Genomic DNA, 14,177 nt, shown 5'->3' with positions numbered 1-14,177 from the left:
TTGATCCAAACCAGTCAGGTTTCAAGACTGGTCATTCAACTGAGACTGCTCTTCTCTGTGTCACACAGGCTCTCCGCACTGCTAAAGCTAACTCTCTCTCCTCTTATCCTTCTAGACCCATCTGCTGCCTTTGATACTGTGAACCATCAGATCCTCCTCTCCACCCTCTCCGAGTTGGGCATCTCTGGCGCTGCTCACTCTTGGATTGCGTCCTACCCGACAGGTCGCTCCTACCAGGTGGCGTGGCGAGAATCTGTCTCTGCACCACGTGCTCTCACCACTGGTGTCCCCCAGGGCTCAGTTCTAGGCCCTCTCCTATTCTCTCTATACACCAAGTCACTTGGCTCTGTCATATCCTCACATGGTCTCTCTTATCATTGCTACGCAGACGACACACAATTAATTTTCTCCTTTCCCCCTTCAGATAACCAGGTGGTGAATCGCATCTCTGCATGTCTGGCGGACATATCAGTGTGGATGTCGGATCACCACCTCAAGCTGAACCTCGGCAAGACGGAGCTGCTCTTCCTCCCGGGGAAAGACTGCCCGTTCCATGATCTCGCCATCACGGTTGACAACTCCACTGTGTCCTCCTCCCAGAGTGCAAGGAACCTTGGCGTGACCCTGGACAACACCCTGTCGTTCTCCACTAACATCAAAGCGGTGACCCGATCCTGCAGGTTCATGCTCTACAACATTTGCAGAGTACAACCCTACCTTACACAGAAAGCGGCACAGGTCCTAATCCAGGCACTTGTCATCTCCCGTCTGGATTACTGCAACTCGCTGTTGGCTGGGCTCCCTACCTGTGCCATTAAACCCCTACAATTTATCCAGAACGCTGCAGCCTGTCTGGTGTTCAACCTTCCCAAGTTCTCTCATGTCACCCCGCTACTCCACACACTCCACTGGCTTCCAGTTGAAGCTCGCATCTACTACAAAACCATGGTGCTTGCCTACGGAGCTGTGAGGGGAACGGCACCTCCTTACCTTCAGGCTCTGATCAGACCCTACACCCAAACGAGGGCACTACGTTCATCCACCTCTGGCCTGCTAGCCCCCCTACCTCTACGGAAGCACAGTTCCCGCTCAGCCCAGTCAAAGCTATTCACTGCTCTGGCACCCCAATGGTGGAACAAGCTCCCCCACAACGCCAGGACAGCGGAGTCACTGACCACCTTCCAGAGACACTTGAAACCCTACCTCTTTAAGGAATACCTGGAATAGTATAACAGTAATCCTATTTTTTATTTTTAAGTCATTTAGCAGACGCTCTTATCCAGAGCGACTTACAGGAGCGATTAGGGTTAAGTGCCTTGCTCAAAGGCACATCAACAGATTTTTCACCTAGGCGACTCTGGGATTAGAACCAGCGACCTTTCAGTTACGGGCACAACGCTCTTAACCACTAAGCTACCTGCCAGGAATCAACCATCATGATTAACTGTAATGTGAATTCAATGTTGGACAGGATTTTACTCCCACCTTACGTTGGCACTTAATATTAATACTGTAATGCTAGCTAGTTATAATTCACACACTCACACAAAAATACAAAGACAAAACGCAGAGTCAGTTTCTAAAGAACTATATTCACATAATACTCTTGTTTTACAGAGAACCATATTAAAAGTATAAAATACTTACAAAGATCCGCTGCAATATACATATAAAAATAAGCTATATCTTCTCCAAAACAACAGGAAAATGCATACAAAAAAAAGATATACACAAATTTACAAGTAGCCCCTGACACAAACGAGGATGGAAAAATTCAAATATCCCAACTCAAGAGAGGCTGTACTGTCATTCAAGGGTATGGCAAAAATAATGGCTGCAATGTGTCTTAAGGCAATGTATTCCACTTACATAAAATAAAAGCTTAATGACTAAAGACAAATCCATACATTATCTTCTCTTTTAGCTTGGTTATTGAAATTACAGTGGACTGGATATTTAATAAAGACAGTGATTTTAGTGTGTAACCTGGTCAAAGATGGTAAGGAACCTAAAGGGAGACCATTTTAGAGACATCACTCAAAAGTGTATGTGTGAGATGTGGGGACTAGGTCCCCATTTGTTACCTTCCTACATAGGGGGGGTCATTGCACAACTCTAAACAGAGAAACAGTCTGGTCTCTTCTTCAAAACAAAGACTACAGACAGTTAAACATATGGGTCCCCACTTAACAACTAATGGGCACTGGCTAACCGAACAAATATGGCCGCCACAGTTGAGTCTCCTTAGCACACCTAGTCATTGGTTTGAAAGTAAGGGAGAGATGGCACAGGTCTGTTTATGAGCAGACCGTGAACAAACACTCTTGTGTATCACCACCAACCTTTTACATAGGGGGGAATGTATTACTAGGCCACCTCTGCTACACAGAGCATACATTTGCATTGAAGGCCGCAACTTCAAACAAAGCAGAAGAGGGTGTGTGTGTGGAGCGTTCGGTTCACCCTTGATTCAGTGGTTTAGTACTGAGCCACAGGTTCAGTAGTAGTAGTAATAGTAGTAGTAGAGTTCTCTAAACATCTTCGAGCCCTGGGAAAAAATACTCCAATAGGAATCAACACAGGGGTTTTGGCCCTGTGCACCATCATTACCATCCATTAATTCTCCTAACATTATATACACCTCGTATATACACAGTACACACAATACTGAGAATGACAGTATCTTAGCAGTGTCAGAACAGTAACAGGATTCCATTACTAACCCACGCTGTTCCTGCATTTAATTGCACTTCATTGGCAATTGGCATGGAACTCATACACCAACTTACACACTCAACAATTCATCGTCTGAAGTGGCTTTCTCTCCTCATCTCCTCTGTCTTAATCTACTGATCGGAAACGGCAACGTGAACACAACATGGAAGATGGATGCCTAGCAGGCACTTGCTCTCACCCGTCCGTCTCTTTAACATTGGCGCAGATGGAGGAGAGGAGGCCACTATAGACTATTGAGCACCCGTTCATCAAAATCATCAGTGGTGGCTGGCTAAGAGCTCATCCAGATCGTCCATCCACTCCTGCGTGCTCTGTCCTTTCAGCAGAGAGTCCACCAGGTCACTCTCCCCAGGGAAACTGGGCAGACCGCTAGCCCCTGACCCAGTGTTGTAGCCAAACGGCAACTGCTGCTGCTGTTGTTGGTTGGCAGTTCTGTTGATCTGGTAGCCCTGCTGGCTGCACTGGAGCCCCTGGCTGACCGAATGCCCCCCCTGCGGCTGACTGAAGGCCCCCAGTTCCGGTAACACCCCCTGGCCTTGGGAACCCTGTTGCTGTTGAGTCTGTTGCTGATTGGGTAAGACTTGCCCTAAGGGCTGCCCAAGGGAAACTTGGGGGTTGGCTGCAGTCCTTTGCTGGGCCTGCTGCATCATCTGTTGCTGGGCAGCGTTCATGGTGCCCATGGGCCTGCTGTTGGCATTGGCGCCAAAGGGGGTGTTGCCAACAGGCATCTTGTTGGGCATGCGGGTCTGCTGCTGCATGTGGAAGGCGTTGGAGTTGACAAAGGAATTGGGCGGGAGACCTCCGTTGCTGGAAGGCGTTTGCTGGGCACCCATGGCTTGCTGCAAGCCCTGGTGCTGCTGCTGCTGCCAGGCTTGGCTCTGGGCACTCTGCATGGTGTTGGGCATAACATTGGGCATGTTGCCGCCGGGTAGTCTGGCTAACTGCTGCTGCTGTTGTTTCAGCAGGGCGGCATTGGGCTGGTTTTTGAGGTGCTGCTGCTGGGCTAGCATGTTCTGTCTGTAGGGGGCGACCATGTTGCCTACGGGCTGCCTCTGCATTGAACTTTGCTGGGAGGGGTGCATGTTCATGTTACTGTAGAGTACCTGCTGCTGTAAGGCAGAGTCCATAACGCCCCCGCAAGAGGAGAGGCTCATGTCGGCCTGGCTGGCGGCAGGGAGGGCGCCAGGGGTGGGGCCACCACCCCCCTGTTGGCCCATGGTCATGCCCATCATGCCTTGTTGCGTCTGGGGGAACATTCGCTGAGCTCCGGGGGCGGGGCCTCCCAGCGAGCCCACGTTGCCCATTGGCTGAGAAGAACCTGCAGGGAGAAGCAAAAGAAGCTTTGAGTTACATGAAGACAAACTGAAAAGCTAACCTTTGAATTATACAAATATGCGTAATCCTTATGGAATATGCAATCTTAATCAATATGCTCATTATAGAAGACCAAATCTCTCTCTCAATATTCTTAAATGGCTCCATGTCTGTGTCACCATTCTTTCATGAACGCAGATAGCAGGAAGGAATCGACAGGGTCTACCACATTATTTTCATGCCATTATGGAATCAAAGGAGGCAAGGAAAGCAACCATTGAGACAGCAGTTCTCTCTAAAAGACACAGAACAAAGGGCAAATGTATTTAGAGACTAAATAACACGTTAGACCCTATTACTAGTTTGCTATTCAAATGATTCACGGTAAGCAATATTTGCACTAGTGAGGTTTATTTGTTTACTGCCAAACAAAGAGTTGTTCTGTGTGAGTCACATCATTTGAGTAAACCTCCCACACGACCAGACATTTCCCAAAGGTTCCTATTCAATTGAAATGGAAGTGTAAGCACTGGTAGAGTTTAGCTGTGGCTGAGGTGTATACCTGTTCCAAAATCACCCTCTTACTCCTAACCCAGCGTTTCCCAAACTCTATGCACGTTTTGGTTTTTGCCCTAGCACTACACAGCTGATTTAAATGATCAAAGCTTGATGATTAGTTGATTATTTGAATCAGCTGTGTAGTGCTATGGCAAAAACCAAAACGTGCACCCCTTGGGGTTCCGAGGACTGAGTTTGAGAAACCCTGCCCTAACCCCATAGACCAGGTTCTTACATCGGTCATGGTCGATTTGTTTTGGGCTGTGGCAAATTACTGGATTATGCCTGTTTATTCAGCTGGGTCACAGGAAAATTCCAAAACCTTTTGGGTCAAAAACAAAACAAAAAACACACTGACCTAGTGTAATGGGTGTAAAGAATATGGCAAAACAGGGAGGAAACAACATCTAGCCCAGGGGTGTCAAACTATTTTTTGTAAAGTATAAAAATGCGCTGCAATTGTTCAATAAAATAAACTGCTGTTCCAATTGCGTCCATTGGATGGCGCAATAGCAATTGTGTTAAGCAAGCAAACTGTTTATACCGGGGCAGAGCAAGTAGGTCAAGCACGTGCAGCCAATGAGCTACTTTGTTTTGCCCGCAATATTTATTACGGCTTCTACTTTTAACATTATGTGCTTTGGCACCCTCATTGCCCCAATATGTCGCTGTCAAAAAAGAGAAAAGTGGACGCAGAGTGCAGAGTGTTCCAAGAAAAATGGTCATCCTATTTATTTACGGAATTGAATGGGAAAGCTGTATGTTTGGTGTGTTCAGAGCATGTTGCAGTGCTGAAAGAATATAACCTTTGTCGCCACTATGTGAGTCTTCATGCCGACAAATATGACAACTTTCAAGGACAGCGGAGATGAGGGAAGGTGAATGAACTGTTGGCGGGTCTGAAGAAACAGCAGTCTGTGTTTACTCACAGCCGAGACATCAGTGACGCTGCAGTGAAAGCTAGCTACCTCATTGCTAATGAAATCGCAGTGGCTTCAAAACCATTTAGTGAGGGTGAATTTGTAAAAACATGCATGATGAAGGCAGCGGAGATTGTGTGCCCTGAAAAGCGGCAGGCTTTTTGCAAATATCAGCCTGACAAGAAACACAGTTGCAGACAGGATTTCCGATCTTTCAGTGGATTTGGACAGCCAGTTGAAGCAAAAAGTAAAGTCATTTATTGCGTTTTTCGGTTGCAATTGATGAAAGCACGGACATTACAGATGTTGCACAACTGGCCATTTTCATCCGCGGAGTTGATGACACATTGACCGTCACCGAGGAGTTCGTGGAGTTGGTGCCGATGACAGATACAACAACAGCAGCTGATATCTTTACCGCACTCGTCGGCGCGCTGGACAGGGTCGGAGTGGACTGGTCCCGCGCTGTCAGCCTGGCTACAGATGGTGCGCCCTCAATGATCGGGAAAAAAGCAGGCGTTGTGACAAAGTTCAGAGAAAAAGTGCAATCTGCAAATGGAGGACGTGATTTTTTGACTTTTCACTGTATTTTGCACCAGGAGGCTTTGTGTTGCAAGTCATTAAAGATGGATAACGTCATGAAGGTGGTCATCCAAACTGTTAATTTCATCCGATCCAGAAGCCTGAGTCACCGTCAGTTTGACAGCCTTCTCAGAGAGAAAGACCACATCTATGGCCTGCCATACCACACTGAGGTAAGATGGTTAAGCCGAGGTGCTGTGCTGAGGCGTTTCTTTGATTTACGAGAAGAAATTGAACAGTTCATGAAAGAAAAGGGCAAACCAGTGTTAGAATTTCATTCCGCAGAATGGATGCAGGACCTTGCATTTATGGTGGATGTTACAGAGCACCTGAATAACTTGAACAAACAGCTGCAAGGGCGCAACAAAGTTGTCACGCAGTATTATGACAGCATACGTTCTTTCAAGTTGAAGCTGTCATTGTGGGAGACGCAACTTGCCGGTGGTGATGCAGCTCACTTCCCCTGTCTGAAAAATGTGTGCGCGACCCAACATGTGGCAGACATGAAGCGGTTCAAAGATAAAATAACGGGACTGTTACGGGAGTTTGAGCAACGCTTTCAGATTTATGTTTATATGTTTTTATGTTGATGTGCTATTGTTTTTAATTGATTTTATTTTATTTGTATATTTAACCTATTCTTGACTCTGTGGTTCTTGCACTTGTTTGGGGAACAGGATTTCATTATTTTTATCTACATTTCTGCCTGAGAAATGACACCCTGATATAGTTCTGTGATCTGTGAAACAGTTCTGTTAATCACTGAGGCATTGTGTGTTTGTGTGTTCTTTTTCTTTAGAATTTTCAAATAAACTTGAGGTGTTTTATGATTAATAGTGATGTTGTGCTTGTACTATTTTGGACACACTGTCCTCAGGCTCCAGCTTTATGTTGTATGTTGATCGTATTAAAACAAAGAAAACAATCTGAAGTTGTTGTTTTTAAGTTATATATATACCATGATTTTTCCGGTCCGGCCCACTTGGGAATAGATTTTCCTCCATGTGGCTCCTGAGCTAAAATGAGTTTGACACCCCTGATCTAGCCAATGCTTAAAACAATTCAAATAGTTTGAAATCCATAAAGCAGGGTTGCCCAACCCTGTTCCTGGAGAGCTACCCTCCTGTAGGTTTTCGCTCCAACCCATTCATATTATCAACCTGCTAATTATTAGAATCAGGTGTTGCTACATTAGGGTTAACGGCTGGTGATGTAGGGTCTTATTTACCTGTAAACTGGGCGACCTGCTGCTGCTGGAAGGGGTTGTTCTGTGCTACAGGTTGCTGGTTCTGTTGGTCCTGGTACTGGGGAGGGGGCCGGGTCAGGTGCCTCTGGAGCTGCTGCTCCTGCTGCTGACGCTGCTTCTCCTGAAATTCAGAAACCATACATATTAGAGAATGCCATAATGTCATACATGCATATACACGTGATATTCCTCCCCATACATTCTCTTATAGACGAATCAGAGATAAAAGCACCTACTGCAAAACTGTCATATAAGCCACTTCTACAAATCAAATTGTATTGGTGACATACACATATTGTGCAGTAATGCTTGTGTCCCTAGCTCCAACAGTGCAGTAGTATCTAACAATTCACAATACACACAAATACATGCAGACAAATGGCTCCCCCTTGTGTTTATGTTAGAAATAGATACCATGTAGAATACTTCTTACTCAGGGCCTTGCAGCACTTACAAGTCCAGACAGGTCGAATAGACAGAGATCCTGTATCAGACTCTGCATGCCGGTGGTCATAATCAAAGTTGAAACCAGTTGTGTGAATAAGCCACAAAGCCGGTGTTCTCTTTTTATTTTGTGGTTAGGATTGAAGGTGTGGTAAATCTGCTCCTAGACCCTGATCCTAAACCTAAATTATTCCTAGTAAGTACCCAAGAACCTGCAGTACATGACCCTTGACCCCAGGCATTTACCTGTTGGGCCATGATCTGCTGCTGCCTCTGGCCCAGTAGGAACTGTTTCTGCTGCTCCATCAGCTGCTGCTGTTGCTGCTGTTGCTGCTGCTGCTGCTGCTTCAGAGCCGCCGCCACCGCTGCCTGTCCCGACAGGTAGGCAGTGTTGCCGTGGTTACCCGCCATGGCGTTGCCGGGTCCAGGGCCGTGCGATGCGGTCGGGTACGTGTTCTGCTCCTGCTGAAGTGAAAATGGGGGAAATGTTTTGGTTATTCCACTAATGTCCACCAGAAGGACATGGAGTGAGACTGAGTTGAGTCAGAGGTTAGGCCTTGGGCACAGTCAAACAAGTCGGGGGAATATGTTCACAAATAACATGGGGGAAATGTGTCCTTGGCTTTGTAAAGCAAAGGAAAAAGCATTAAAATCAAAACTGAAGCTTTACTTAAAAGAACGTACTAATCAACAGTTTTAAATCATTTACATTTACGTCATTTAGCAGACGCTCTTATCCAGAGCGACTTACAAATTGGTGCATTTACCTTATAGCCAGTGGGATAACCACTTTACAATATGTATTTTTTTATTTAATTTTTTCCTTTGGGGTGGGGTAAGGGGGGGTAGAAGGATTACTTTATCCTATCCCAGGTATTCCTTAAAGAGGTGGGGTGTCAAGTGTCTCCGGAAGGTGGTGAGTGACTCCGCTGTCCTGGTGTCGTGAGGGAGCTTGTTCCACCATTGGGGTGCCAGAGCAGCGAACAGTAAATGACAAATGTGGTTGTACAACTTCAGTTTGAAAGTTCATAACTTTGTTTATGGCCTCATACAAGTGCTTCACTTGACCAGCTGTTAATACTACAGTTCCATATTTTCAGTGGGTTGTTCCAACTCAAAAAGCACAAGAGGATTTCGACACACACCATCACAGATTGTTCTGAAATAGTTTCTGTTGTTAGAAACAGATAAGATTAGTATTCCTGAAACATTATTTTGTTTAAATATAATTTGATCTCTGAGAAATTAAGCTAATTGATTGCATCCATGTTTGGCAACAAAACCGACACGTGTGCAAATATGGGGGCAAAACAGATGGGGTTGGCTTAGATTGTTGACAACATGTAAGCAATATTTAGTCTCCAATTTTATTGAAAACAGAAATCAATTTGCACAATGAGCGCTTGTCTCAAACACATCGGTACAGTTGTTGGTTAGTTAGCTAGCGAATTTTAGCCGAATTAGCATTGACATGAAATCAGTCAAAGCAAGACATGGTATAATAATAATAAGTACAAGATGAAACGAGCCACTTACGATTCCCCACATGGCAGTTTGTCATTCTTGCTAGCAATCTGGCCATCCAGAGTCACAACAACATACTGACTTCTGGAAGCGTGCACATTGTTTTCATGACGTTGTCAGCTAACCCATCTATTGGCCAATTTAATTTACAGGATTCATACAATATTCAATAAATATTGTACCCAACATCCAATTTGGACCAAACTTTTTTTCTAACAATGAGTTAGACATAAGGAATCCAAAGGAGTGGTCAAAAGCCACCCACTGATGCCCCACATCAATCCCACCCCAACAACGACTATATAGCATCAGTTCTGTGTCTGACAAGAAGTATGGAGCTGCGGCTAGGAGTATTGTTTCTTCATCCTATGTAACGATGTTTTTTCCCCCTGTTCAGAGAAATGTGTCATTGAAGTTGTTAGGTTGATGTCCCATCCTACATCCTGATATTTCCAGATTCTAGATGGTGCAATTGCTGCTATTAGGTGAAAAAAGTTTGAAGATTCCCGCCCCTCCCTCAATGTTAAAGGGATACTTAACTAAAATGACGAAATTACAGCGTTTGCTTATCCTGTAAGCAGTTTATTGACAAGGTTCGACAGCAACCCATGCTTTGGTTTTGTTGGTCACCGTTTATGGCACAAATACAATGCAAGTCACTGGTACCTATGTTAGCATTGTCACGATTCATGTTCAAATCATCCTAAAGTATCTAAAAATATATTGTGTAACTCAATGATGTTACTTATAGATGATTTGGATATGAAGCAAGAAAATCCTAATACAGGTACCATTGACTTGCAATGGATTTGTGCCACAAACGCAAAAAAGTTAGCCAGGTAAACAAAACCAAAGCATGGGCTGCAGTCATACACTATATATACAAAAGTATGTGGACACCCCTTCAAATTAGTGGATTCGGCTATTTCAGCCGGTGTATAAAAATCGAGCACACAGCCATGCAATTTCCATAGACAAACACTGGCAGTAGGATGGCCTTACTGAAGACAGTGACTTTCAACATGTAACCGTCATAGGGATGCCACCTTTCCAACAAGACAATTTGTAAAATGTATGCCCTGCTAGAGCTGCCCCGGTCAACTTTAAGTGCTGTTATTGTGAAGTGTAAACATCTACGAGCAACAACGGCTCAGCCGCGAAGTGGTAGGCCACACAAGCTCACAGAACGGGACTGGCGAGTGCTGAAGCGCATAGCGCGTAAAAATTCTCTCTCGTCGGTTGCAACACACTACCGAGTTCCAAAACTGCCTCTGGAAGCAACATCAGCACAAGAACTGTTAGTCGGGAGCTTTATGAAATGGGTTTCCATGGCCGAGCAGCCGCACACAAGCCTAAGATTACCAATGCGCAATGCTAAGCGTCGGCTGAAGTGGTGTAAAGCTCGGCGCCATTGGACTCTGGAGCAGTGGAAATGCGTTCAAGTGATGAATCACACTTCATGGTTCGGGCTAGGCCCCTTAGTTCCAGTGATGGGAAATCTTAACGCTACAGCATACAATGACATTCTAGACAATTCCGTTCTTCCAACTTTGTTACAACAGTTTGGGGAAGGTCCTTTCCTGTTTCTGCATGGCAATGCCCATGCGCACAAAGCGAGGTCCATACAGAAATGGTTTTCGAGATCAGTGTGGAAGAACTTGACTGTCCTGCACAGAGCCCTTACCTCAACCCTGTCGAACACCTTTGGGATGAATTGGAACGCAGACTGCGAGCCAGGCCTAATCGTCCAACATCAGTGCCCGACCTCACTAATGCTCGCGGCTGAATGGAAGCAAGTCCCCGCAGCAATGTTCCAACATCTAGTGGAAAGACTTCCCAGTAGAACGGAGGCTGTTATAGCAGCAAAGGGGGGACCAACTCCATATTAATGCCCATGATTTTAGAATGTGATGTTCGACGAGCAAGTGTCCACATACTTTTGATCACGTAGTGTACCTTGTCCATAGACTGCTTACAGGGTAAGGAAACCAATATGTAATGTTGTAATTTGGGTGAACTATCCCACAGTTGTGTCAAATTGGCTGGATGTCCTTTGTGTGGTGGACCATTCTTGATACACACGGGAAACTGTAGACCATGAAAAACCCGACAGCGTTGCAGTTGACCACGGTGCACCTGGCAGTTACTACCTGTTCAAAGGGAACTTAAATATTTTGTCTTGCCCATTCATCCTCTGAATGGCACACACATAATCCATGTCAATTGTCTCAAGGCTTAAAAAACCTTCTGTAACCTGTCTGAACCCCTTCATCTAAACTGATTGAAGCGGATTGAACAGGTGACATCAGTAAGGGATCACAGCTTTCACCTGGATTCACCTGATCAGTCTATGTAATAGAAAGAGCAGGTATTCCTAATGTTTAGTACACTGTGTATACAGTGCATTCGGAAAGTATTCAGACCCCTTGACTTTTTCCACTGTTACGTTACAGTCGTATTCTTCAATGGATTAAATTGTTTTTCCCCCCTCATCAATCTACGCACAACAATGACAAAGCAAAAACAGGTTTTTAGAAATGTTAAAAGCTGAAATATACCATTTACATAAGTATTCAGACCCTTTACTCAGTACTTTGTTGAAGCACCTTTGGCAACGATTACAGCCTCGCGTCTTCTTGGGTATGACGCTACAAGCTTGGCACACCTGTATTTGAGGAGTTTTTCCCATTCTTCTCTGCAGATCCTCTCAAGCTCTGTCAGGTTGGATGGGGAATGTCGCTGCACAGCTATTTTCAGGTCTCCCCAAAGATGTTAGATCAGGTTCAAATCCGGGCTCTGGCTGGGCCACTCAAGGACATTCAGAGACTTGTTCTGAAGCCACTCCTGCGTTGTCTTGGCTGTGTGCTTAGGGTCGTTGTCCAGTTGGAAGGTGAACCTTCTCCCCAGTCTGAGGTCCTGAGTGCTCTGGAGCAGGTTTTCATCAAGGATCTCCGTATTTGCTCCGTTCATCTTTCCCTCGATCCTGACTAGTCTCCCAGTCCCTGCCGCTGAAAAACATCCTCACAGCATGATGCTGCCACCACCATGCTTCACCCTGGGATGGTGCCTGGTTTCCTCCAGAAGTGATGCTTGGCATTCAGGCCAAAGTGTTCTGTCTTGGTTTCATCAGACCAAATAATCTTGTTTTTCATGGTCAGAGTCCTTTAGGTGCCTTTTGGAAAACTCCAAGCGGGCTATCGTTTGCCTTTTACTGAGGAGTGGCTTCCGTCTGGCCACTACCATAAAAGGCCTGGTTGGTGGAGTGCTGCAGAGGTGGTTGTCCTTCTGGAAGGTTCTCCCATCTCCACAGAGGAACTCTGGAGCTCTGTCAGAGTGACCATCTGGTTCTTGGTCACCTCCTTGACCAAGGCCCCTCTCCCCCGATTGCTCAGTTTGACCGGGTGGCCAGCTCTAGGAAGAGTCTTGGTGGTTCCAAACTTCTTCCATTTAAGAATGATGGAGACCACTGTGTTCTTGGGGACCTTCAATGCTGCAGACATTTTTTGGTACTCTTCCCCAGATCAATCCTGTCATGGAGCTCTACGGACAATTCCTTTGACCTCATGGGTTGGTTTTTGCTCTGACAACTGTGAGACCTTATATAGACAGGTGTGTGCCTTTCCAAATCATGTCCAATCAATTGAATTTACAGGTGGACTCCATTCAAGTTGTAGAAACCTCTCAAGGATGATCAATGGAAACAGGATGCACCTAAGCGCAAGTCTCATAGCAAAAGGGTCTGAATACTTATGTAAATAAAGTATCGTTTTTAATTTTTAATACATTTGCAAAGAAATCTAAAAACCTGTTTTCGCTTTGTCATTATGGGGTATTGTGTGTAGATTGATGAGGATTTTCCCCCCCCATCCATTTTATAATAAGGCTGTAACGTAACAAAATGAGGGAAAAGGGAAGGAGTTTGAATACTTTCCGAATGCACTGTATATATGTGGGTATGTGCATGAGTGAGTGCATGTGCGTTAAGGTGCAGAGAATTAGAGCAGGTGGTCAGTCCAGTTCAAGTGTTCAGCAGTCTGATGGCTTGTAGAATGAAACTGTCTCCTAGCCTGTTGGTATCATATTATTATATGAATCCAATTAATTACAATGTCCAATTTGGGTGGAATCAACCAGCTTATTTTCTGAGATCAAATTATATTTCAACAAAATAAATGTTGCAGGAACGCTAATCATATGCGGCTGCGTTTTACAGCCCTGTAACCAATTGTACTATTGTATGTTTTTTCGCATTATTTGTAATTTATTCTGTACATAAATGTTTCTGCCACCATTCTTATGACCAAAAAGAGCTTCTGGATATCAGGACAGCGATTACTCACCTCGTATTGGACGAAGATTGTTTCTTCAACGAGCCGGACGCGAAGGATATCATACAGACACCCGACAAGGCCCAAATCCCCGTCATTCGCATGAGAAAGAGACGGAGATATCGTGGACGTAGGCCGTGGTGCCTTTTAAGGATCCGACGGCGAGCGAGAAAACTGCCTATTCCATCAATCCTATTAGCCAATGTTCAATCATTTGAGAACAAATTGGACGACATAAGATTCCGGTTATCCTACCAATTGGACATTAAAACATTTAATATCTTATGTTTCACCGAGTCGTGGCTGAACGACAACATGGACAACATACAGCTGACGGGATATACGCTACATCGGCAGGATAGAACGGCTGACTCCGGTAAGACAAGGGGTGGCGGTCTGTGTATATTTGTAAACAACAGCTTGTGCACAAAATCTAATACTAAGGAAGTCTCGAGGTTTTGCTCGCCTGAGGTAGAGTATCTCATGATAAGCTGTAGACCACACTATTTACCAAGAGAGTTTTCA

The 14,177-nt window shown here is 45.1% G+C and overlaps 1 protein-coding gene across 3 annotated transcripts in view; it reads right to left on the bottom strand.

Moving 5' to 3' along the window:
• Positions 1-1,572: 1,572 nt before the first annotated feature.
• Positions 1,573-14,177, bottom strand: part of maml1 (mastermind-like transcriptional coactivator 1) — a 39,848-nt gene continuing 27,243 nt past the window's right edge. For all 3 annotated transcript variants that reach the window (XM_041840947.2, XM_041840957.2, XM_041840963.2), the window contains 3 exons: positions 8,047-8,265; positions 7,339-7,477; positions 1,573-4,054 (listed from right to left, as the gene is read on the bottom strand). In XM_041840947.2, the coding sequence (XP_041696881.2) occupies positions 2,994-4,054; positions 7,339-7,477; positions 8,047-8,265 (1,419 nt within the window). In that variant the 3' untranslated portion in view covers positions 1,573-2,993. The remainder of the gene's footprint in view (positions 4,055-7,338; positions 7,478-8,046; positions 8,266-14,177) is intronic.

This window comes from Coregonus clupeaformis, chromosome 2 (assembly GCF_020615455.1).
Source record: "Coregonus clupeaformis isolate EN_2021a chromosome 2, ASM2061545v1, whole genome shotgun sequence".
Lineage (NCBI taxonomy): Eukaryota > Metazoa > Chordata > Actinopteri > Salmoniformes > Salmonidae > Coregonus > Coregonus clupeaformis.
This window is presented reverse-complemented; position numbering and strand designations above follow the sequence as displayed.